The sequence below is a fragment of the Oryza glaberrima genome, chromosome 8 (genome assembly GCF_000147395.1).
Source record: "Oryza glaberrima chromosome 8, OglaRS2, whole genome shotgun sequence".
In the NCBI taxonomy this organism is placed as follows: Eukaryota; Viridiplantae; Streptophyta; class Magnoliopsida; order Poales; family Poaceae; genus Oryza; species Oryza glaberrima.
Genome location: NC_068333.1, coordinates 20172171 through 20198465, shown reverse-complemented (window position 1 = coordinate 20198465; position 26295 = coordinate 20172171). Strand labels below are relative to the sequence as shown.

Genomic DNA, 26295 nt, shown 5'->3' with positions numbered 1-26295 from the left:
AAATAATCTGGTATGGGTAGGCACTACCCGTGCCCGTCGCGCCCGATTGCCATCCCTAAATTTTCCATCACAGTTACATTAAACTTTATAGGAGTATTAACAGTCGTAACAACCCGAAATACTACATGCCAGAGTGCTTGCTAGGCCCAATTTATCCTATTAAATCTCAAAGGCCCATAATAAGTGTTAAGGATAATAATACCACCTCAGAATTTAAGCGATGAATATCTCAACCTAAATAGGGAGTTATTGGAGGCTCCCTGTTGACTGGTTGAGGTGGGGGTCGGAAAGCCACACGCGCGCGCGCGCGCCGGGCCGGGCTGAGGGCGTGGCGTGGCGGGCGGGCGTCACGTCACGTCGTTACTCTTTTGCAACCACGAACCCACGTTCCCACGACTGCCTCCGCAACAGCGCGTCCACGATCCCACGTTCCCACGACTGCCCCTCTCCTGATAGATAAGGAGGCCACGAGTCCGATCTGAACGATCCGCTTGCTTCTTTCCCGGGTGTTAGTTCCTCCTCCTCCACGCCTGTGCTGCTCTCGCCTCCTCGCTTCTGATCGCTTGCGCGCACGAGAGATCGGAAGAAGCAGGGCCTCCGGAACCACACCTTCGCCTGAGATCTGCACCGGGTAGGCGGGTGATCAGGTTTTTGGGGAGTGCTTCCCGCACGACTGCTCGTCCTCGCCATGTCTGCGCCTGGAGCCGGAGCTGCCGCTGGCGCCGCTGCTGCTGCTGGAGGAGATGGCGCGCCTGGAGCCGGTGCCGCGAACAACAACACCAACGGAGGCAATTCTGCCTCACAATCCAGCGGAGGGCCATTCTCGGGGTATATCCTTCTCCTGTTCCTGTTCCTGCTGTTAGCGCTCTACTGCTTTGTTCTTGTTCCTGATATTCATGATGCCTTTAGCATGCTACTGTGTTACTGCTATGTTCTTGTTCCTGATATTCATGATGCGCATGATAGTATGCTACTGGTTATGTTACATGTTTTCACTAGATCACCCTACACTGTTTATGCCATGATTATTGTCTTAACATTTTGGATTAAAATATGTCGATTTATGACCATATTTCCAACAATCCAAAAACCTGATAGGTCATTTTCGGTAGTTGGCTTTGCTGCTGCACTGAAACCACATGCTTTTGATGGTTCTAACTATAAGAGATGGAAAGCACGTGCACTATTGTGGTTGACAGCGATGCAGTGCTTGTATGTTTCACGGGGCAAACGAAGTGAACCACCTCTTTCTCCTGAGGAAGAGGCTAAGTTCGAGGCTTCGGATTGCCTGTTCCGTGGAGCATTGATCAGTGTACTCGCTGACAACATAGTGGACGTGTACATGCACATGCCTTCCGGGAAGGACATGTGGGATGCACTTGAGGCCAAGTTCGGAGTTTCTGACGCCGACAGTGAGCTGTATGTCATGGAGCAGTTCTATGACTACAAGATGGTCGATGACCGTTCTGTACTAGAACAAGCTCATGAGATTCAGATGCTGGCTAAGGAACTTGAGAACAACAACTGTGAGTTGCCGGACAAGTTTGTGGCGGGTGGCATTATTGCCAAATTGCCACCTTCTTGGTCGGACTTTGCCACTTCTCTAAAGCACAAGAGACAAGAGTTCAGTGTTTCTGATCTCATTGGCTCTTTGGGTGTTGAGGAGAAGGCGAGGGCGAAGGACGTTCGGGGCAAAAAGGTTGAGGGAGGTTCTAGTGCCAATATGGTACAGAAGAAGAACCCTCATGCATCCCACAACAACAAGAAAGTCAAGCCTGATGTCAAACCTAAGGCTGCAACCAACTTTAAGAAGAAAGGCAAGGGAAAGGCAAAGGGGAGACTGCTTTGTGTGTGGCAAGTCTGGGCATTGGGCCAAGGTCTGTCCTGAGCACAAAGACAGGAAGTCTGCCAACATGGTCATTAGCGAGGGCGGAGGAACATCGGGGTACGGTAAAATATTACCTACAGTTCTCTCTGTTCTTCACTCACCTGATTGGTGGGTGGACACTGGTGCTAATATTCATGTATGTGCTGACATTTCTCTGTTTTCTTCTTATCAGGTCGGGAGAGGTTCCTCCTTGTTGATGGGAAACGGGTCGCTTGCGGCTGTTCATGGTGTTGGTACGGTCGATCTGAAGTTTACTTCGGGAAAGACCGTGCAGCTGAAGAACGTGCAGCATGTCCCTTCAATAAAAAAGAATCTAGTTAGTGGCTCTCTATTGTGTAGAGAAGGTTTTAGACTTGTGTTTGAGTCCAATAAATGTGTCGTATCTAAATATGGGACTTTTGTTGGAAAAGGTTATGACAGTGGAGGCTTGTTCTGCTTTTCTTTGAATGACATGTGTAATAATCATAATGTTGTGAACCATATTAGCGAGAATGATGAGTCTAATGTGTGGCATTCACGACTCTGTCATGTGAATTTTGGTTGTATGACGCGCTTAGCTAACATGAGTTTAATTCCAAAATTCACTTTGGTCAAAGGTTCCAAGTTCCATACTTGTGTTCAATCGAAACAACCTCGCAAGCCTCACAAGGCATCTGATGCGAGGAATTTGGCACCTCTAGAACTTGTTCATTCCGATTTGTGCGAAATGAACGGCGTGTTGACTAAAGGGGGAAAGAAATATTTCATGACACTGATAGATGATTGCACTAGATTTTGCTATGTGTATCTATTGAAAACAAAGGATGAAGCATTGCATTACTTTAAGATCCATAAAGCTGAGGTAGAAAACCAACTTGAAAGGAGAATCAAACGGTTGAGGTCTGATAGAGGTGGGGAGTATTTTTCCAACGAGTTTGCATCCTTTTGCAAGAGTTTGGAATTATTCATGAGAGGACGCCTCCCTATTTACCCCAATCAAATGGGATGGCCGAAAGAAAGAACCGTACTCTAACTGAGATGGTGAATGCCATGTTAGACACTGCGGGGTGAGGCAGTTTTAACTGCGTGTCATGTCCTAAATAAAATTCCAATGAAGCATAAGGAAGTAACACCATTCGAGGAATGGGAAAGGAAGAAATTAAATCTCTCATACCTACGAACATGGGGCTGTTTGGCCAAGGTAAATGTACCTATAGCCAAAAAGTGGAAACTTGGACCAAATATTGTTGATTGTGTGTTCCTTGGTTATGCTATTCACAGTGTGTGTTATAGATTCTTAATAGTAAACTCTGGAGTACCCGACATGCATGTTGGTACAATTTTTGAGTCCAGAGATGCTACATTCTTTGAGAATGAATTTCCCATGAAACATATACCTAGCACCTCTAGTCAAGAAACTGTCATGCCCCATTAGCACTTTTCACCGATAGAACACAATGATCAAACGCTTGAGGAAAATCCTGAGGGGGACAACATTGTAGATACTCGTAAGAGTAAGAGACAAAGGGTTGCAAAATCCTTTGGAGATGACTACATTGTATACCTCGTGGATGACACCCCAAGAACCATAGAAGAGGCATATTCATCTCCTGACGCTGACTACTGGAAGGAAGCAGTACGCAGTGAAATGGACTCAATTATGTTTAATGGTACTTGGAAGTTGTTGAGCGTCCATATGGGTGCAAGCCCGTAGGATGCAAATGGGTTTTCAAGAAAAAGCTTAGGCCTAATGGTATAATTGAAAAGTACAAGGCAAGCCTTGTGGCCAAGGGTTATACCCAAAAGGAAGGCGAGGACTTCTTTGACACATACTCACCAGTTGCTCGCTTGACCACGATTCGAGTACTACTTGCTCTGGCAGCCTCTCATGGTCTTCTCGTCCATCAGATGGACGTTAAGACAGCTTTCCTAAACGGAGAGCTGGAGGAGGAGATCTATATGGATCAACTAGACGGGTATGTACTAGAAGGACAGGAGGGAATGGTGTGTAAACTGTTGAAATCCTGTATGGCCTCAAGCAAGCACCTAAGCAATGGCATGAGAAGTTTGACACCACGCTTAGATCTGCAGGCTTTGTTGTGAACGAAGCTGACAAATGTGTGTACTATCGCTATGGTGGGGGAGAAGGAGTGATCTTGTGCTTATATGTCGATGACATATTGATTTTTGGGACCAACCTTAATGTGATTGAGGAGGTAAAGGACTATCTGTCCAAGAGTTTTGAAATGAAGGATTTGGGAGAGGCTGATGTTATTCTTAACATCAAACTACAAAGAGGAGATGAGGCTGGGATTACACTTGTGCAATCCCACTATGTGGACAAGGTTTTGAGTCGCTTTGGATATAGTGACTGCAAGCCAGCTCCTACTCCTTATGATCCCAGCGTGCTATTAAGGAAAAACCGAAGAATAGCAAGGGATCAACTGAGATACTCTCAAATCATTGGTTCATTGATGTACTTGGCTAGTGCAACGAGGCCTAACATCTCATTTGCTGTAAGTAAGCTGAGCCGGTTTGTCTCAAATCCGGGAGATGATCATTGGCAGGCTCTGGAAAGAGTAATGCGCTATCTAAAGGGCACTATGAGCTATGGAATTCACTATACCAGGTATCTAAAAGTACTAGAAGGGTATAGTGACTCAAACTGGATATCTGATGCTGATGAGATAAAAGCCACAAGTGGATATGTGTTCACACTTGGAGGTGGCGCTGTTTCCTGGAAGTCTTGCAAGCAGACCATCTTAACGAGGTCAACAATGGAAGCAGAACTTACAGCACTAGATACTGCGACAGTTGAGGCCGAGTGGCTTCGTGAACTCCTGATGGATTTGCCGGTGGTTGAAAAACCAGTGCCAGCTATCCTAATGAACTGTGATAATCAAACAGTGATTATTAAAGTGAACAGTTCAAAGGACAACATGAAGTCATCTAGGCATATCAAGAGAAGACTGAAATCTATCAGAAAGCAGAAAAACTTCGGAGTGATAGCATTGGACTATGTCCAAACGGCTAGAAATCTGGCAGATCAGTTTACCAAGGGGCTACCACGTAATGTGATAGACAGTGCATCGAGGGAAATGGGCTTGATACCAGCCTAAGGTTGCACAATAGTGGAAACCTGTCCATTGTGATCAGAGATCCCATGAATTTGGATGGCGAAACAAACTATTGTGTGACTGAGAGAAGAGACCCTTGAAAAGGGCTCATTTTTATGATGTACTTCTCTTCTTTCCTGCATGGTAGGATGGCTCATGCCTTAATGTGATCCGAGTGGCTTTTCCAAGCAGAGATGTTGACCTGCAGAACATCTCAGAAGGAACACACCTATATGAGTTCGACTGCTAGTCACAGTCTATGAGGTTTGGGTGATCTCTAGATACTCATGAAAGGCCTGGAGTTTGACTTATATGCTCCAAACAGAGGGGATGCGAACGGCAGCCCAGTACCAGTCAATGTTCTGAGTGAAACCTGATCACACAAAAATGACAATTCAAGGCATGGTCCATTATTCAATTGTGGTCTGATGTAGCACATTTCCTAGGTGGAAGTTCAACTTAACAGTCTCCACCAAAACCCTGGTATATCAAACAGGCACAACCTTGAGAACATTTCTTATGAGCCTTGAAATTTGGTGGGGATTGTTAGAATAATTGGGCTAGGCCCAATTTATCCTATTAAATCTCAAAGGCCCATAATAAGTGTTAAGGATAATAATACCACCTCAGGATTTAAGCGATGAATATCTCAATCTAAATTGGGAGTTATTGGAGGCTCCCTGTTGACTGGTTGAGGTGGGGGTCGGAAAGCCACACGCGCGCGCGCGCCGGGCCGGGCCGAGGGCGTGGGCGGGGCGTGGCGGGCGGGCGTCACGTCACGTCGCTACTCTTTTGCAACCACGAACCCACGTTCCCACGACTGCCTCCGCAACAGCGCGTCCACGATCCCACGTTCCCACAACTGCCTCTCTCCTGATAGATAAGGAGGCCGCGAGTCCGATCTGAACGATCCGCTTGCTTCTCTCCCGGGTGTTAGTTCCTCCTCCTCCACGCTTGTGCTGCTCTCGCCTCCTCGTTTCTGATCGCTTGCGCGCACGAGAGATCGGAAGGAGCATGGCCTCCGGAACCACACCTTCGCCTGAGATCTGCACCGGGTAAGCGGGTGATCAGGTTTTTGGGGAGTGCTTCGCGCACGACTGCTCGTCCTCGCCATGTCTGCGCCTGGAGCCGGAGCTGCCACCGGCGCCGCTGCTGCTGCTAGAGGAGATGGCGCTCCTGGAGCTGGAGCCGGAGGTGGTGCGCCAGGAGCTGGAGCCGGTGCCGCGAACAACAACACCAAAGGAGGCAATTTTGCCTCACAATCCAGCGGAGGGCCATTCTCGGGGTATATCCTTCTCCTGTTCCTGCTGTTAGCGCTCTACTACTTTGTTCCTGTTCCTGATATTCATAATGCCTTTAGCATGCTACTGTATTACTGCTATGTTCTTGTTCCTGATATTCATGATGCGCATGATAGTATGCTACTGGTTATGTTACATGTTTTCACTAGATCACCCTACACTGTTTATACCATGATTATTGTCTTAACATTTTGGATTAAAATACGCCGATTTATGACCATATTTCCAACAAGTGCCACACCAAACTAATAATAGGGGTTATACTGCTAATGGTAATTAATGGCCACGTACGTACGTACGGATTCGTGGGGCGCGTGCGTGGCGTTCGGCGCCGTTAGGCCTTGTAGAGCATGCCGATCTCGACGCGCTGCTGCAGCGGGATCCCGAGCGCCGGCAGCGCGGAGCGGCACGCGCCGTGCAGCAACTCGTAGAACCCGAGCAGCACCCGGTCGAACAGCCTCGTGTCCTTCCCGACGTGGAACCTCATCTTCCCCCTCACGTGCACCACCCCGGCCGCCCTCGCCGCCTCCACCCGCTCCCCCTCCTCCTCCCCGTCGACGACCCGCTCCCGCAGCGCCCCCACCACCTGCCCGGCGATGTCGTCCTCCTCGAAGTCGATCGCGTCGGCGTACCCGTACTGGATCGTGCAGCCGTACACCCCCGCTGGCCCCAGCCGGCGCACGGCCTGCACCCTGTCCTTGCCGTCCACCTTCGCCACCAGCAGGTACCGGAGCGTGAGGAACACGGTCACCTCGTGCAGCGACCGCATGTTCCTGATGTAGTGCGCGAGCACCGGGGTGAGCCACCCGCCGTCCTGCCTGTTGCTGTAGAAGAAGCAGAGGCCCGGGACGCGGCGCACGCCGGGGCCGGACAGCAGCTCGCCGAGCCGCTCCAGCGTCACCTTGTTCGCCGCCTCGTACTCCGTCTTCCGCTGCCGGCCGTAGTACCACCCGAACATGACCACCGCCAGCGCCACCGACACCGCGAACGGCACCCACCCGCCGCGGAGGATCTTGGTGCACACGGCGCTCACGTATGTGGCCTCGAGGAGCAGGAACGGCACTAAGTAGAGCGCCACCAGCACGACGTGGGTGCCCCAGATGATGAGCATCACCAGCGTGAGCAGGATGGTGGTGATGAGCATCACGAGGATCACCACCACCCCGAACGCGTTGCCGATGTCCTTGCCGTCGCCGAAGCCGAGGATGACGCCCACGCACAGCAGCATCAGCATGTAGTTGGTCTCCGGCGAGTACACCTCCCCTTCCTTGTCCTTGGACGTGTGCACCACCTTCACCCGCGGGAAGTAGTCCAGCACCACCGACTGCTTGATGACGGAGAAGGTGGCCGAGATCAGCGACTGGCTCGCCACGATCGCCGCCAGCGTCGCGATGATGAACATCGGCCAGTACACCGGCCGCGGCACGAACTTGTAGAACCCGTCGCTGAAGTCGTCGACGTTGTTGATCAGGTACGCCGTCTGCCCGGCGTACGTCAGCACCAGCGAAGGGTATATGCTCGACATGAACGCGATCTGGATGGACCTCTTGCTGAAGTGACCAAGATCCGCGAACATCGCCTCGGCACCTGCATCCACGCATCGCCATATATCTCAAAACAAAATCAAATTCAGTGAGACGTTTCGACATGATCAGACAAGAACATGTACTACGTGCCTGTGATGCAGAGGACGGTGCCGCCGAGTAGCTGCCAGCCTCTGGTCTGGTTCGTCATGAAGAACCTGACGATGTAATGCGGCGACATGGCTTTGAAGATGCCAGGGTAGTAGCGCCAGATGCTGTACACGCCGATGACCGGGGTGGCGAACGTCCACGCCGCCATGATCGGCGAGAACATGAAGCTCACCTTCGACGTGCCGTACTTCTGCAGCAAGAACAGCCCAACGAGAATCGCGGCCGACAGGCCCTCCACAGCAGCTGCACGACAATTGTTTTTTATCAGAAAACAACATCGGTATATGATTTCACATTGATCACTGATCAGATATGTTATGTTCTGCAAAGTCAGTGTGCCTTACGTTTACTGACGGATGGGAACGGGCCTCTGAGTCCATCAATCGCTGACAAGACTGAGATTGCAGGAGTGAGGATGCCATCGCCGATGAGCATGCACATGCCTAGGATGGCTGTGAGCAGCAGCAGCCTCCTGGCGATTATGCTGCTTTCGATGAACCTTCTCAGTCTTCCAGGCCTTCCAGCTACGACAGGCTGATTCGAGATCAGGTTCTCTTCCTCAGTGTAGATCTTCTTGGATGGAAGGATCCCAATGTTTGCGTGCTGACAGAGCAGAGAATACATGGCAAATGTGCCACCTGCAAAACACACAGTGATCATATCAAGTTAGAAATTGTAGCTACAGATTGTTCACCAATTGAACATTGGGGCATTTGATCCAACCTTCGCCGTGGTCGTCAGCGTTGAGAGCGATGCATATGTACTTGACTACGCCAATGAGAGTGAGGGTCCAGAACATGATGCTGTATATTCCCAGGTAGTCTTCTTCAGTAGGATTCGTCAAATTCATGGATGGGTAGACGTAGAGTGGTGAGGTAACAAGGCCACCGAAAACAACACCAAGAGTCTTGTAAGCCAGGATCAGATCTTGGCTGATCCCCTTCTTCTGCAACAATAACAGCAGGGTAAATAATGTAGAAAATAGAATCAAACATTTGTATCTTTGTGAATGCAAGGTTTACTAATGTCAGCACCAGATTACATGTGCTTTCATCAAGCACAGATCAACAAACTCACTTAACTACACATCAGCATAATCATTCATTCATACATAATATACACTTTGTTAGCCAATGTCCAAAACTTTTTTTCAGAAGAAACTAGGGGAGAACAGCAAACAGTATCAACCACTCAACCAATACATCCCTACATGGTTAATTTTACTGATTTTTACTGTCCACAACCCAAATATTCTGGTAGCCACATTCATGTCTCGAGAATAGGCTTAGCTCTCTTATTTTGGTTCTTTACTTGTAAACCTTATTTATCTTAATACAAAAATACACAGTTCCTTTTGCGTATTTTTTTTATAAAAAAAATGAAACCCAAACATTTGGGAACCAGCACTCCTGCTCTTACCAATCATCTACCTTCCTGAGTTCCTTCTTGAAGTTAGTTTAACAGTGGTTAACCCCATCATGAAGTTAATTAGCAGTGGTTAACCAAGGATTTGTATCCAATCTAGGTATTACGTAGGAGATGATCTGATCATGAAGATAGTGATGAACAAGTACGACTGATGAGATGTAATGATAGCGCTACGGTTAATCACTCTCACTTACATCTTTGTTTTTCTGTCCGGCTTCAACATCCATGGAGACTGTCACCGTGTGAGATGAAGACATTGCAAGTTGGAGAAGGGAGGTTGAAACTTGAGTGCATGAATAACAAGAGATCGAGGTGCCTTACTTATAGATGGGTGGCCGGATGGACGTGGAAAACAACATTAGTGCATTGCTTTAGTTCGCATCTTGAATTCACAGAAGTTCTCTGTGGCTGATATTAATTTTCTTGTGTTATTTTCAACCATTAGATTAGAATCCAAGGAGACATATGCTTACCATTTTTTTCTCTCTTGGGATGAATTGTTCCTTAATTAAGAAATTTTAGCTTGGTTTTTCAATAATGAAGATATCACAATGGAACTTCTGCCTCTATATCTATGATAACATAGCCATCATCATATCAAATTAAAGTACAACGAAATAAAAAAAAGAAGGAACAAAAGTGGCACAAGCCCTGAAACAAATATATATATATATATATATATATATATATATATATATATATATATATATATATATATATATAGATAGATATATATATATATATATATATATATATATATATATATATATATATATATATATATATATATATATATCCCGGCTAGATTAAGAACAGGTACTAAAGATGCTTTAGTACCGGTTCTAAAAATCTAACTCCTACTAAAAATGCATTTTTAGCACCGGTTGGTACTAAGAAATTTTTAGTACCGGCTGACAGTACTAAAAATGTCTTCAGGATTAGTTCAAAAAGAAAGCATGTTTGTTCAAGTTAGATATGTTTAGTATGTGAGATGGTAACGCGTGTGACGGCTGAGGTAAGAGTTCTTGAGTTTGAATCCCACATAGTTTTTTGATTTAGTATGCATTTTAGTATCTTTTTTTTTCAACTGGTATTAAAGATCGTGATCTTTAGTCTCAATTTACTGGTCTCGGTTGCTATAACTGGTACTTCAAGGGTTTTTAAACGGTATTAAAGATCGTTTCTCCTGCGGTATTTAGTGTAGTAAATCCCAGAGATATACTTCCACCATTCTAAAATATATGAAACTTTAGATACGTACCGTTGGGATGGGTAGGTAGCTATATTCTGGATAGAGGGAGTATAACCCCCCAAAAAGGGAAATCTATGGTAGAGCAATATCAAAATACTTCTAGATAAAATCAATACAAATATAAAAGTTTGCTCCATACCCTTAAGTTGAGTTACAAGTTTAAGGCATCATAGCGCAATTTTACATGATCAGTGGATCTTTTTGATTTGCGATTACTATGCATACGACCAATATACACACACCATGCATAAGCTCCTGCAAAAGCGCTTTCTTTTGGGAATCCAAGAGGACGCATTCAAGAGATGGAAACCCAATAATAAGTCGATGAATCTTAGTAACTTCTATTGAGTGTGCACTGACGTGTGTTATAGGCATCGGGATTTGGGTGCTTTCGTTCTACCAGTTCTCTTAGATTTTGGGTGGAACATTAAAAAAGCAAGCTTAGGAAATGAATTGAGTATTAATTATTAAAAACTTGAAAAAAATCTTTTGATATTTTTAAAATCTACATAGTGCTCACGTTAAATGAGGAAATTTTTTAGCCCAAGCATGTGGGTAGAGTCCCATGACTACAAAGACAACATCTCTAGTGGATAAGAAATTTTTAGACGTCTTACAAGTAGAATAGCTGAAATACATGCTAGTGACAAGAGTTCCTCTTCCAAAGAGAGAGGGACTGCTTACACAACGACGGAGACATGCATGATCACTAGCAAAATTAACTCCATTTGCGATACGACCTGCCTCTTCTTTTTCCCAAAAGCTGTACGACAAATGGTCTTGTCATGTCTCGAGTATACGCATCTTGTGCTTTTAGTTCACGAAATGCAGAGGACACGAGGATGCTGCAACGGAATCAAATGCTAGTGGATCAGTGGGGATAGTAGTAGTTCACAGGAAAGAACCTCCGATCATGTAGGTTTTGATGCAAACGGAACAGAAACTTCTGCCTTACATTTCATACATGGTCGCTCTCACCTACTCCCTCCGTTCTATCCAGATTTATTGTACTACAATATGTTACATCTAGTTCTAGATTCGTTTTTTTTTTTTTTTACGGAGGGAGCAAGGTATATAGCATGCAATGCTTCCTAGAATGTGTTTGAGGGAGGCTGGGACAAGCTGGGATTCTCTGCTCTCTAATTATGAGTCATGACAAGGTTAATTAATTTTTGGCACGAAGGTTTGGTAATATTACGGTTTACTTTGTAGTCACCAACATAGAAATGACTGGGCTGTGTTCATGGGGGCATCTAGCATTCTTATGAACACACCCTTTTGTCTAGAGAGAACAGAGTGGGAGGAGTAGAGGAGAGAATAGCCAAAGGAGAGCTCACAAATTAAAGTGTGAGCATAATCCAACTATCCAAGAGGCCTCCCATGCATTTCCATCTAGTTGATGAGGTGGATATAGTCAAGTCCACCTCATGTTTGCGTTACGCTAACTGATCGGTTACTAAGCAAAACCAACAAAAACAAGACAATTTTTCACCAAAAAAATATTTTTTTTATTATATCAGGCGGTTTCGGTTACTAGTTCATATGATATTTTATTATTGAAAACATGTTTTTTCAATAAAAATACTACAACACGGTATACCGTTGGAATGTAATAGTTTACAATCGTATCATGCATGATACTGTTATACCAGGTGTGGTGCCATAGGTATTAGATCTAGCATTTATGTGTATCATGTCTGGTATGGTGGCAGTTTCAGTTACTAGTTCATTTGATATTTTATAATTGAAAACATGCTTTTACAATCAGAAATACTATGGCATGGTATACCGATGGAATGGAATAATTTACCAGCCTCATCTTTCGCTTATGCTTATACATATAAGCCAAAATTTGAATTTTTCAACCTTAATTTGGAGTAGATTTTGTGTTTTTTTATCATAGTTTATTTTTCAGCCTTTGCTTTTAGATCGCTAAGAACACGTATAGAAAAGTTTTATTTACATATTATTTTTCATTTGTAAATATGTCGTTTGGCTTATTCTGTCAATAAGCCAAATGATGGAGTCCTATAATCGTATCATGTCTAGTATTGTTGTACCAAGTATGGTGCCATATGGGCATCATACCTACTACCTCTGTTTCACAGTGTAAGACTTTCTAGCATTGCCCACATACATATAGATGTTAATGAATCTAAACACATACATATGTCTAGATTCATTAACACCTAAATAAATATGGGCAATGCTACAAAGTCTTACATTATGAAACGGAGGAAGTAGTACCTAAGGTTCGTTGAACCAATGGAATATGGTTCTCTAGTTCCCCTTCTTTTACAGTTTGGTGGAATATGGTTCTCTAGTTCCCCTTCTTTTACAGTTTGGGTACACGGTTACTACATCATGACCGTATTTATAGTCGTGGGTTCAAAGGTCCAGTGGGTGAGGAACCGGGGATGGTAGCACCCCGAGTCTCTAAGCACTACTAGCTAGATAGATCAGGTCAGTCAAGCAGGTGAAAGTGTAAGCCTTGTTCATCATCTAGATTGGAATCGGATTAGTGATGTCAGATAGCAAATTCAATATTTCATCATTCTTGTCATGAACAAGCGTGCTTCAGCTACTCTCCAGTCTCATATACTGTAGGTGAAATAGATAGGGCACCTGAACTGAATGTATGATAGATGAGGTAATTAAGATGGGATGAGCACTCGAGGTGTGTGCTTAATTCATGTGTGATATATGAAACCACCAGATGCACTTGCCATGGACCGGTACATATATATGGTGGGTTTAATTAATTGGTGGCATCTCGATCTACCGATTCTCTTGTAACTGCTTTGTTTTGATTCGATCCCCTAAAAGCTCAGATATGCATGCAAAAGTGACATTTGTGCCTTCTGTTCAGCAGAAATATTTTACAGGGACAAACTTGCTATCGAAGCTTTTTTGAAGCTTTTTTGAGAAGAACCTTGACCAATGACTCACAGGAAGAGTGCCATCCTGATATATCAAGCATTCATCCTTCTCAAACGGTAATGTTTGCATCCTATCCCTTCTGGAGCTGGGTTTCCTAGTAGTCTAATGAGTGGATTTTTATTTTTGTTGGAACCGGAAGATATGTACTTCTAGTCGGACAAACATTCGAATTTGATTTACATCTAAGCATTATTGGCACGGTTAGAAAATGGCCATAGACTACTCTCGGCTCTCGTAACTCGTGACGCGGAGGGCCGCCTCAACCATACCGTTATCCCCCCTTCCCCCGCTTCCGTCTCTAGCTGAGCTTGTGACAAGGGGAAGGGGACCAATCCCCCTCCTTTGTCGTCTTCAGCAGCGCCAACAACAAGCGGAAAGGGGACATATCTCTCATCCTCTAGTAAGTTTTAGGATTTCTTCCAAATAAAGTTTTTATCGGTAGATTAGGTTTGTCTTTTAGGATATCTATGGAGCTAGGATTGTATTTTATTTTTCTTTTCCTATCTATTTGTTGATGTCCCTGTTTCATGGGGTCATCGATGAAGAGCTAGGAAGACATGTGTTGCATGTTGCCGATAATTCAATCGGTGGCTCTAGCTTTAGGGTTTAGGCCGCCGATTTTTGTTACTAATACGGGCTTTCAGATTTGTGAAAAGATTGAAGATAGTGGCCAATACATGTTTATATACTTTTGCACGTGCCGAAGTTGGTCAGCTTTGTGGTTGCACTCGTCTACTCATGTCTCTTGCAACGTTGTTTGTATCACATAGGAAAAAATACTAATCTCCTTTAAAAATTAGGTACAGTAACAACTCACCATGTCACTATGGCCTAGTATGGCTCTCCTGGATTCACATTATCTAAAAAAAATGGCTCTTCTAGATTCTTGCAGAAAATAATCTTTAGATTAAATTAAAGTGGCTTAATCTTTGATCCAAGATATGAATAAAAATGTTCGCCTTAATAACTTTAATCTACAGATAACTCCAACTCTAAGAAATTTTAGAGCTAGGAGAATCCAAGTAAAAATTTGGAGATAAAAAAAAACTGTCCTAAGAGCATCACCAAGATATTGACAATAATTAATTCCCAAAACTATATTTTTTGGAGCTCCTAAACTGAATATAGAAAGTGGGAAAAATAATATTTCCAAGAGATAGCTAAAATTGATTTCGTATAATGAAAAGTGGGCTCTCCCTTTAAGAGTATTACCAAGAGATTGACAATAATCAATTCCCAAAACTATGTTTTTTGGAGTTCCTAAACTGAATATAGGAAGTAAGAAAAATAATATTTTCAAGAGATAGACTAAAATTGATTTCCTATAATAAAAAGCGGGTCTCCCTCTAACTACCAACAGAAAAAAAATAGTTTTTCTGCTCCTCCCCTATGCACGCACCGCGCCAGGCCAGCTCCTCCTTCATCTCGCGAAATTTCTCTATGCGCACTCGAGAGAGCGATTGGGAAAAAAAATCGCTTCCTTAAAGTGAAGGATAAGATATCTGGAGTTGGGACCTGAATTATTAGGAGACAGGTTAGGGATTCTGTTGGATGCGATTTTTTTTATCAAAATTTCTTAAATCTTAGGATAGGGAATATAAAGTAAGCTGTTGTTCATGCTAAGTAGGCCTACGTATCTAATTTGAGCTGGTGTTTGGGGTTTGGGTACTCACCAGTCACCCCGATCAGCCAGGTTTGAGTAATCTTTGACTTGGGTCCCTATGAGGATATATCCGGTGAAAATGAGCTAAGTGTTGAAAACTCGTGAAAATCATACCTAAAAGTTTCGTAAATTCATGAAAAAAATACTAGAGATAGGTGTAGATATAAAATACATTCTCACCAAATCTCAACTCCAAACTCAAGTTCGTTTATGAGAAACGAAAAAGATAAATTTCAGGTGAATAGTGTCCTGTTACTATTCACCTGAAATTTGTCTTTTTTGTTACTCCTAAACGAAGTTGAGTTTGAACTTGAGATTTGGTGAGAATGTATTTCATATCTACACCTATCTCTAGTATTTTTTTCATCATTATATAACTCTACTATCTGTGTTTAATAATTCTGAACTTCTATAATTTGATCATACCAAATTATCCGTTTATGTATTATTTGCCCTACTTTGAAAACCTAGTGGCGGAGCCAGACCATCTATGCTCCACCACTGCATTCTTCACTCTAGATTACTTTAGAAAAGGTTGTCAAAGCAGCAAGAAGAAGCTATTCACTACCTGGGCTTAGCAACATCGTTGAGTCCACCATGGAGTAAACATACGTAATAATTCCTTGATAGTTTTTTAATTATACAACACAACATAAATAAATCAATAAAATTAAAGAGAGTATGATTGGGCCCAACGCATTGCGCCGACATGGTGGGTTCTCAACCATTTAGTCCCATCTTCGCCTTATCCTTTTAGATCATTTTCCCCCTGTCTGATTATTTTGATTCAGACCACTCCATTTCCAATTGAAACTTCCAACTGGAAGAAAACATATTTTGTTTGCTTTCGCCAATGTGATTGACACCTGAAAGATCTTGTTCTAAGCAGTCGACCGAATCGACAGAAAACAAATGAAAGCACTAACAAATGAAAGCACTAGCACAACAATTTTCCTATTGGTATGAAATTCGCATGGCACTATATATATAATATATATGTAACCGGCATCAATTTTTCCACGTACATTAGATTGTGAACACACATGCTAACATTTGGGTTGGTGTGATATTGTTGTTTAGTGGTGGAATAAAGCCACGGCAAGAACATCAAAGAGATGTATAAAAAATTAATGAGATACCCTTCCTGATTTTTTGGGGAATGTTCTATGCACCCTACTAAGCCCTCTATATACTCATATTTTAGAGGATTTGAATTGAACAGATCGAATAGATCGTTCTGGTCACATATAGAGAATAGCATATCTATTGACAAGAGCCAATATAAACGGAGAAAAAAAAGGATGGATGCCTGTTCGCTGTAATGGAAGTTGTAGGGGAAATGACCATACATTAGATGCAAAGTTACAGTAAAAGAGGATTCGGCAATTCAGATGAGCTGAAGTCAAGCCATGTCTAACCACATAAATCCCCAGAAATTATAGGTATAGTAAAAGAAGCCATCACATTCACTCTTGAAAATAAGAAATATATTGGATTTAGTCCCATATGGCCATATCGAACAAACCAAGAAATATATTGGTTTGTACATTTATTGCAGATCTAGTGAGATCTGGTGTTTCTGGCGTCCCACTATCTTGCACGACTGCAAAGGTCCCACAGCAAAAGGACATTGGGGATACCAAGTTGGACTTCAGCATCGACAACCACAACCAAAAGATGAAGTTCTCTTCCAATTCTTCAAGGTCTCAATGAGTTCGAATGTAATCAGAAAACCAACTCAGGTTCGTGTTGATCTTCGTGGTTGACGTTGAGATGTCAGTTCATCAAAATGTTCCACAAAGCAGGGCGTGCAGAATTCTGTAGAGCTCACATGTAACTCAGCCATATTAATTCTGCAGTAATATTCATGTTTCAGTATAATAAAACGAAAACTTCCACAATTGGGAGATCCAATCTTTGGAGGAACAAAAAAAATGGCACTTTTGTTACCTTTGTTTACAACAATTTAAGCCTAGATATTTCAAAGTGCCTGAACCCCATTTTGTGACTTAAGCATAGGACAGCAAAATATTCTGCTATGCTAAGTACAATGCCATTAGAGGGGTCCTTGTTAAGAAACCATTACCATGATGCCATCTATGAGGACAAACGAAATGTCATCATCAGTTTGCCTAAGAGAAGCACCAACCACAACGTCATGCATATTATGTCATCTCAAATTAGCTTGCATGAAAATGAACTCCACCTTAAATAGTTAAATATCAGCCTGATGTATGTGGCGATAACCGATAGGGAGTTAACTGAAGATTTGGAGAATGGTAGTTTGGATGATACAGGTTACCAAATTGGCGAGCTTCATTTTGATCTCTCCTCTTTAGTATTAACTTTCTAATGCAGAAAGCTCAACCTCCTTAGTGCAAGGACAGTAAGCTGCAAAGCTGCTGTCGTTAGCAAAAGAACCAGGATTGAAGCAAGTTATTCCTGCGTATTTGAAGGCCTTCTGCTCGCTCTTGTCACCAAGTACTATCTGAAGAAGTTTTTCAGGAGAAAAATGAGCAAAGAACCTTCAAAACTTTTCTTGATAGTGGTGAATTGTAATAGTTATACAACAAAAGGTAATTATGCATGCACGGTCAAGCAATTAGATGAGCACAACAGCAGATTCATCATAACAAAATTTAGAGCACATTTCAAGGTCCTGAATAATCTTATTGTCCTAAATGGCATACCGTGTGAGGAGTAGGGTAGAGCCGAAGGCAATGATCATAGTTCCATATGATAGGCTGAACTGTAAGAGGCAATGGGCAAAGATGACTCTGATGGGTGATGGTTGCTACCAGCTGAAAAGAAATTGATTTGTTAATTTCTTAAACAATATATATATGTGCTTATTGAAATAACAAAAAGGAGGGTTGTTTAACATACATGCTCAAAAGGGTCACTTGTTTCTTCTGTTGTTGGGGGAATTAGACAAGACCGCCGCATTCTATATAGGAGGTCTTGCTGGAAAAACACAATTTCTTGTGTATAAAACTTCACCCTGGAAAATTACAGCTGTATAAAATTTCTTTATTGGAGATAGAATATACGATAATTGCAATCTGCAAAGTTAGTTCTGTGTTAATCATGACAACTCAAAATGGGTTAATGCGTAGTTCAGACAGGATTTTCTGTGCCAATAGGTCACTTTACGGTAGTGTCAGTGGATAGTCGAGTATATGAAGCTTTTTACAAGATTTGACTGAAATGTCAGTGGAATCACTAAAGATGAATCAGATAAGGTCAGAAAAAATATGATAAAATAGGGAAGATAATGCTTAATACAAAAACAAAAGGTAGAATGTGTGCATCATGCATTATGTCACCGACCAAAAATCTGTTAATACACATCAATAGACTAGTACGGATATGGTGATTAAGCCTCTTCAAATCGTCATGAAGCTAGCACCACTGTGCACCATGATCATGGTATTGTGTGGATAGCTCTCAGAAAAATGAGAAGGTTAGTTTTGTGAGTCATCAAAATAACTACAGGTTACCAACAGCTTATAGTCTGAATCACGCCAGGCTATGGATGATAACCTGACCATAAAATGTGGACTCATGGTGAAATAATTGGGTGTTAAGTATTACAATCTAACATATACATCAAAAGAAACAGCATCATGCTTTCAGTTCCAATAAAAAGAAACCAGCATTTTTTATCCTCCTTCCTTGAGAAAAGGGAAATAGCACCATCACGCATGATGCATTCTTGTTCAAGGGCTTACATTTGACATTTCTAATGGACATATAGTAGTTTTAAAAAGAGTGTTTTGATGGTGCCCATAGCATCATAAAACCTCAGGCACCATGTAAAAATGCAGATAATGACATGATCACACCAGACAGTATTTTAATGTCAAACCTGCAGGGGTTGCTTACGAATATTGCATTTGGGATGTGCTTCTGCAGTTCCTCAGTTAGATATTTTGGAAGTGTACACCTTGGGAGGGCTTTAGAAGGGCCTGAAATGTGTTCTCAAGTCAGAGAAATAGCACATCATAGAGAAACAAAGAAACGTATCATTCTAGTTATCTGAGATACAGATTGACATTATTTACAATTAACTAGTTCATTTCTAACCAACCATATCACAGCATTCCTTAATTTAAATATGAAAGGAATGTCGATAATAGTAGAGCATAAAAAGATTAGATCAACCCAGATTTAATTCATTAGTGACCAAACAAAACTGAGCTGGAGTAAATTTACATGTTGATATGAACAGTTGTCAGCTAAAAGCATATCAATGAGTTTTGGAGTACCTGCATCTTCAGGACCAGGAATGAATAAAAAACGACTATGTTCCTTTAACCTAGATCGAGCTGCAATCATCTCACCAAGCTTTCCAAACTGCAATCTACAAGAAGTCTCTTCAATTGGAAGGTGAAAACAAAATGCAAGCTTTTACTATCTCATAGAACATAAAAGTCAGACCTGAGTTCTTCAAATGAATTGAATGCCAGATTGCAAGGCCAGGAGCAGAAATTGCCCATTAAAACAAAGAGGGAAGGAACTGCTTCTACACTATCATAACCATCAAGAACAACACCTAATTTCTCCATGGTCTTCTCTACGAGATAACACATTTGAACATCCCGAGAGAAGGGCTCAATAATAACAGTTAATTTGTATTAGGGACTAGTACAAATGTAAATACCTCAGAACTGTCAAGCCAAACATCTGAAAGTATCACAAACCTATCATTCATGGCCTTCTTCTCTAAGGTTGATAATCTTACCTGTTTGACATATCCATTCATAAATGATATCATAAAGATGATTTCGAAAATCAGATTACATAAAGAACAGAATCATTGAACTTACTGTTTCTTCAGCTGCTGTGACACCTCCACCGAAGAAATCAAGCCCCATAAGCATCGAAAGTGATGCTTCCCTATCCTCTAAAGGAGGAAATCCACATGTATTTACCTGCAGATGAGAGGAATATGATTACATTGAACATAACAATACAAGGAAAGAGCTGAACACATTCTTGTGGACAACAATTACAGACCTGGAAAATGCCATTTGAAAGCAATTCCCCTTCTGCTAAAATTACGGTGTTTTCAACGAAGAAACCTGAGGTGATTTTGTGCTCTGTGCTAAGGAAAGAAGTGATACTATTCTGAGTAAGCAAGAAATTATGGATCAAATCAAGTTTTGGTGCTGAACGTGAATCCTGCATTTATGCTATGTTATTCAATATTATCACTCTAATTTGAGTGGATCTTAGGTGGCTGAAGAAACTGATATTGATATTCAATTTGCAGATTAATCATACTACGATATATAATAATGGGTTCTCAGGATATAGCATTTGATAAGTCAATTGGCACAGCTCCAGTAAGATCCTCCAAGTAGAATTGGCGTTCCTCCAACTGTGATATGACCCCCATAATCCATCTCCGACCAGTGCACCCAATTAGAGACTGTATAGAAGTTATCTACATGAAAACACTGTGTAAGTAGTCACATACAATACCTAAGAATATTTTGGAAAAACCATGACATGAAACAAAGAAATACCTCACAATTATCATCTTCGGTCATAACAGTGTCAAAAGCTGGCTTAGAAAAGTATTTGTCACGAGCAAGCCTCTAAAGCAGAACCTGATACCTATCCCTGTATAGGGCTGCTTTATCTCCAGCTTCTCCATGGATGAGTAATCTGCTGGTATGCCTAGATAATAGCATAAGTAGTAAAAGATTTTAGGTCCTTTAACCAATTATAGCTTATAATTCAGGATTGATTAGAAATAATGCAACACAGCTTTATGCTCATGCATTCTAGCATCAAGTGAATTTGTGTGTCCTAATAAGGGGGATCAATGGGAAGCACCATATTGTAGCGATGGGGTCATGGGTGCATGCCTCCAGGGTTCAAATCCAGTTAAACGGACATGTGTGTCCATAGTGCAGAGGCCAGAAGTTACTTCCATTATCTAAAAATAAGGGGAATCAATTATATGCCGCTGAAGTAAATATTGCTATCATTGTCTTATTTGCATGTAGATAGGTTTGGGCGACGTGTCAGCCATACAGTAGTAGCGAATTCTCAACTGCTACTCATTTTCACCTAAAATCAAGTCCTTTCATTTTCCACAACCCAATTGATACTTATGAAGAGGTCAAGAGGATAACAGTCTAATCTAGTCAAGCACAAGATCATGAGTACCAACAAAAAATGTTCTGCATCTTAACAAGTTTTCTCTGACACAAGGAAATGTCTAATCTAATTATTCTTAGTTGAGTCATGGAAGATTTAGCACACTTAGTATCCAATTTTGCCAAAGTAGCAATTCTCTAAACCACAGCTCAACAGTAATAAGCGGGGAAGGAAATAGCAAAATTCTCAACTTCCCAGACGGAATTGCCCAGATCTACAAAGGGGAAGCGGCATCTACATACTCGTAGAAGACTTTCTTGATTGGATCGTAGTGGAACCGTGGCACGACGAACGAATCCACCACCCGCAGCGCCGAGCGCGCGCTGGTGGCCGCCGGAGACGCCGCATCGACCGCCTCCTCCGCCTCGACAAGCAGCGCCACCACGCGCCGGACCGCGTCCCGGTCAAGGATCGACGACTGCAGTGCCCGACGCGCACATTATAGCCATGAAACTACGAAATTAGAGAACAGCAGACCACGGCGCGCGTACCAAATGAGACTAGAGGGAGAGAGAAGTTACGCGGCTCCTTGTCGAGCTCGTCGAGGAGGAGGTCGAGGGCATCGTCCTCGGCGTCGGGGAAGCGGGCCAGGAAGGCGGCGGCCTCCTCGAGGGCGTCCACCTTGAGGGTGAACCCGCGCAGCCGGAACTTGCGCTGCAGCTTCTTCCGCGTCGCCGCCGAGGGCGTCGCCATGGGAGGGAGAGGGGGGCGTTGGGGAATGGCTGTGGCGGGAAAGCCGGGTTGGGGTTTGGAAATTGGCGGGAGCCGCGGTGGCGGTGGCGGTCGCTCGGACGACGAGGGCTGGCGGCGGCTAGAGTCGTCTTCAGTTCTTCACCGTGTCGCCAACGGCCCAATAGCTGAAGAAGCCCATCAACTGGTTTATGCGGCTGGGCCGTTGCGGGCTGCCCCGTCGACCCTATTTAACCCAAGCTGGCTGGGTTCGTTTCTAATTGTGGAGAATACTTCTCGGCATGCAAAACAAAGCGACATAATTAGCTAATAAATATTAGCTTAAAACATTTATAAAAAATTACTCCCTCTGTTTCAGATTATAAGACGTTTTGATTTTGGTTAAAGTCATACTACTTTAAATTTAACTAAGTTTATGCACAAATATAGTAATATTTATAATACCAAATTAGTTTCATTAAATCAATAATTGAATATATTTTCAAAATAAATTTGTGTTAAGTTGAAATTATTACTATTTTTTTATAAACTTAGCCAAACTTGAAGCAGTTTGATTTTGACCAAAGTCAAAACATCTTATGACCTGAAACGGAGGGAGTAATATGATTTTAAAGCGGACTTTAACAGTTTAAAAAAACGTACACATGAAAAACGAATAATTTAGTAGGGGATTTTTTTAGAGACGAAGAGAGCATAACAAAGAACACACCGTAGACAATTTGTGGCCTTACTGATGTGGCGTGTGGCAGCCCAGCAGATCTACCCAAGTTGTTTTAGCCTTCTTTGGAAATTGGAACGCACTAGATTTTTTTAATGACTTTCATGGGAATTAGATCAAACTCCTCTGAAATTTGGTACTAAAATTTATGGGTCTGACGTTTTCTGGAAACAATGGATAATTAGGAGTTTGATTCAAGACACGTGAACAGGGAAATTGGCATTTGAATTCAATTTCTATCCATTTGGATTATTGTATAAATTTTGAAATGGAATCCATTTTCTTACACTCACGGTATCATTCAAATGAGGCTCTACTATAGGATTCGAGTTCTATAGAAAGAAAATATATTAAGAATTAACATCATTTATGATGTATTATCATTTCTACTATATCTGTCCTATATCTGTCCTAAAATAAAGTAATTACTGACCATAATTGGATATTAGGATGTAGGGTGTATATTCAATAAATGAGATGTATGATAAGGGTGTGATGGATGTCGTGATGTTCTTAGATATTTTCCTAGCAAATATGTTCACGGAGAAGGTGTGATGGATGTCATGACGTTCTTATATGTGCTTTCTTGGAAGAGATGATATGGAGAAGGTGTGTTGGATGTCATGATGTTCCAACCGTCCTACCTTTGTCATTGTCGCTGTCCTCTCTTCTTTCTCCAATGATCTCATAACTTTCCTTAGGCTGTGTTTAGATCCAAAGTTTGTATCCAAACTTTAGTCCTTTTTTATCACATCAACCTGTTATACACACACAACTTTTCAGTCATATCATCTCTAATTTCAACCAAAATTTAAACTTTACGCTGAACTAAACACAGCCTTAACAAAGGAGTTTATGGCTGTGACAACTGCTCCTTTCAAAAAAAACAACTCATATAATTTAAAATTCATATTAAAATAAATCAACTTACACATTCTTACCCATCATCGATTCACAAACTGAGAAAATATATCCCTTCCATACCTGTTACCTAACCACCCATTAGTCCTAAGTTTCAACTAATAAGGAGCATTTTAGTCTTTTCCTTTCTATTCTTATTGTTGCCTTAGGATAGTACACAAAGACCTTATGTTGCTTAAGCTTATTGTCAATTTGTTCCTGTGAAAGTACATCTAGGTTTTCTAAATGGGTTCTTTTACTAATTGATGATAAAACGATTAAGGGCCTAGTATATTTAAGAAGTGTAGCAATAGTTTCTTTGAGGAAATCAATAACGCATGGTAATCCATAAAAGGAAAACAAAAGTGCGGTATATGGACCAAAAATAGTTGAAATTCATTTTTAATTTTGAAATTTGAGTCTAGGTATGTCGTATTATCAAGGGGACACATGCAATGGATTTTGGTGTAATCTCAATGTTCAAAACAACCCTTGATCTTTAGATGACATACACCTACTAGAACATGAACATTGGGCTAAATGTTCTATGTTTTTGGAGCTTGGGGACCAAAAGTTTTAGGCGAGTGTTATTTGTTCCAAGACTAGTGCTACCGTAAGTTTTGTTTTTGAGACTAGATGTTCTACATAATACACTAGGTTTGGCAAGAGGCTTGATCCAAGGTTCTAGATAAGATACTCTGCCAAGCAAAAAGAGTTGACAGGAAGTTCTTGTCCCTATAGCTAAAACTTTTGGCTTTTAAATCAATCCATCTATGAGCAACGACTAGTTTTCTATGGGCTTGGGTATTTGACTCCCCATCCACCTGTTTTCAAGGGGCTGACTATTCCCAAAACTGAAACACACTTCATAGCTTTCAAGAGTTTCCCCTCCTCCGCAACCTTAGATCTAGTGAATCTTTTGAGTTGGATTGAGTTAGATTGAAAAGCAAGTGAGGTTCGAGATTCATCCTTGAGCACTTGAGATTGACACCAAGAGCATTCGTCCTCCTAGCCAAGCCAGCTATGCGGTATTGTCCGTGAACATTTGTCAATTGTGGAATATCTTATAAGTTTCTTAAGGTGCTACCTCGCCTCTACATCAAAAAGGGGTAAAAGAGTGAAAACCAGGTTTAACCTTCATGGTCACCGGGTGAGATTTAGGGATGAGAGAACTTGGCTCTTCGAAGTTTCTCGGGAAGATGTAAGACCCGTGGATTCAAACTTAAGTAAATAAATATGTTCTCCTCTTCCCTTTACCTTTTTTTTGTTCTTTGGCTCAATCTATGTTGTTTGAGGTTGAGATGGTTGGTGATCTTGTTTAGTGCTTGTGTATTTGCTTGTCACCTCTTAGTTCTCGTAGTTTTTTGAGTTTGGGTGTGTTTTATCTCGTGTTGGTTTGTTTTCTCTATGTGTTGACCAAATTATTTGAGTTGAGGAGACTAGAAGTTTTGGATTTGACCAAAAGTTTTGCTATGTACTAATCCCACTAGGTAGTAATTTCTAACCTGCCTGAGCTTTTGGAATTTCTTAAATCTATCACTGTAGTTAAATCTACGATATTGTCAATATCCCCTAAAGAAATCTTATCTACCTCCCGCTTTAATGCAATACCTACCTGCATGGGATTTACGGGTTATTCCATAGATAGGGCTGCGGCCCAAATATAGATTTTAATCTCTCGGGTGGACATCCACTCGCTTCTTACATGTCAACTAAACGATTATAATTTTTTTAAAAAAAATAACAAAATAAATTAATATATAATATATCACTCCACAAATATGCAAGTTCGAATTCGACTTTTATAAGTTGTATCAAAAAATAATAAATTAAATTGTAACTAGTATACACATATTCACAATTGTTATTTTTGTTACAACTTACAAAAGTTGAATTTGAATTTGTATTTTTGTGAAGTGATATATTACATATTAATCTATCTTATCAATAATAATTTAAATATTTTCATAACCATTTAGTTACTAATAACGGGTGTACATCCACTCGAGCGTAGTTTTTCACTGCAGGTTGGTGCTTCATAAAGGATTGGCTACGTAATTATTCCTTCTGGGTGCAGCACTGTAGCATCATGGCAGCCGACTAGCTCCATAGCCACAGACAATCCGTTTTTACATCAGAGCAAAGCTGCCGACACATTGTTCCTGAGGCCACCGAAGGCAGCGATTGGCACCATTTACACCAACTACAGAGACAGCAAGATCGGCTACGGCTGTGTTCGTTTGGAGAATAAAGTGAGTGAGTTTGTTTTGTTTTTCGCGCGCACGTTTCCCGAACTACTAAATGGTGTATTTTTTGTAAAAAAAATTTATAGGAAAGTTACTTTAAAAAATCATATTAATCTATTTTTAAAGTTTAAAATAGTTAATACTTAATTAATCATACGTTAATGGCTCATCTCGTTTTACGTATCTTTCCAATCTCCTCTATCTCATTCTTCTCAAACACACGACTTCGCCAAAAGCAGTGACATATATCTGCCTGATTGATTAATCGGATGGACGATCGATGGCGCCTGCCTTCTCGAACAAGCGGGC

The 26295-nt window shown here is 41.8% G+C and overlaps 1 protein-coding gene and 1 pseudogene across 1 annotated transcript; both read right to left on the bottom strand.

Annotated features, from left to right (window-relative positions):
• Positions 1 to 6325: 6325 nt before the first annotated feature.
• Positions 6326 to 9689, bottom strand: LOC127781116 (probable potassium transporter 4). Its single transcript, XM_052308021.1, has 5 exons — positions 9601 to 9689; positions 8702 to 8924; positions 8323 to 8616; positions 7961 to 8221; positions 6326 to 7871 (listed from the first exon to the last, which is right to left on the bottom strand). The coding sequence occupies exons 1-5, from the start codon at positions 9661 to 9663 to the stop codon at positions 6619 to 6621; spliced, it is 2094 nt and encodes a 697-aa protein (XP_052163981.1). The 5' UTR covers positions 9664 to 9689; the 3' UTR covers positions 6326 to 6618.
• Positions 9690 to 16533: 6844 nt separating this feature from the next.
• Positions 16534 to 22172, bottom strand: LOC127781194 (DNA polymerase epsilon subunit B-like; annotated as a pseudogene).
• Between the last annotated feature and the right edge of the window lie 4123 nt (positions 22173 to 26295).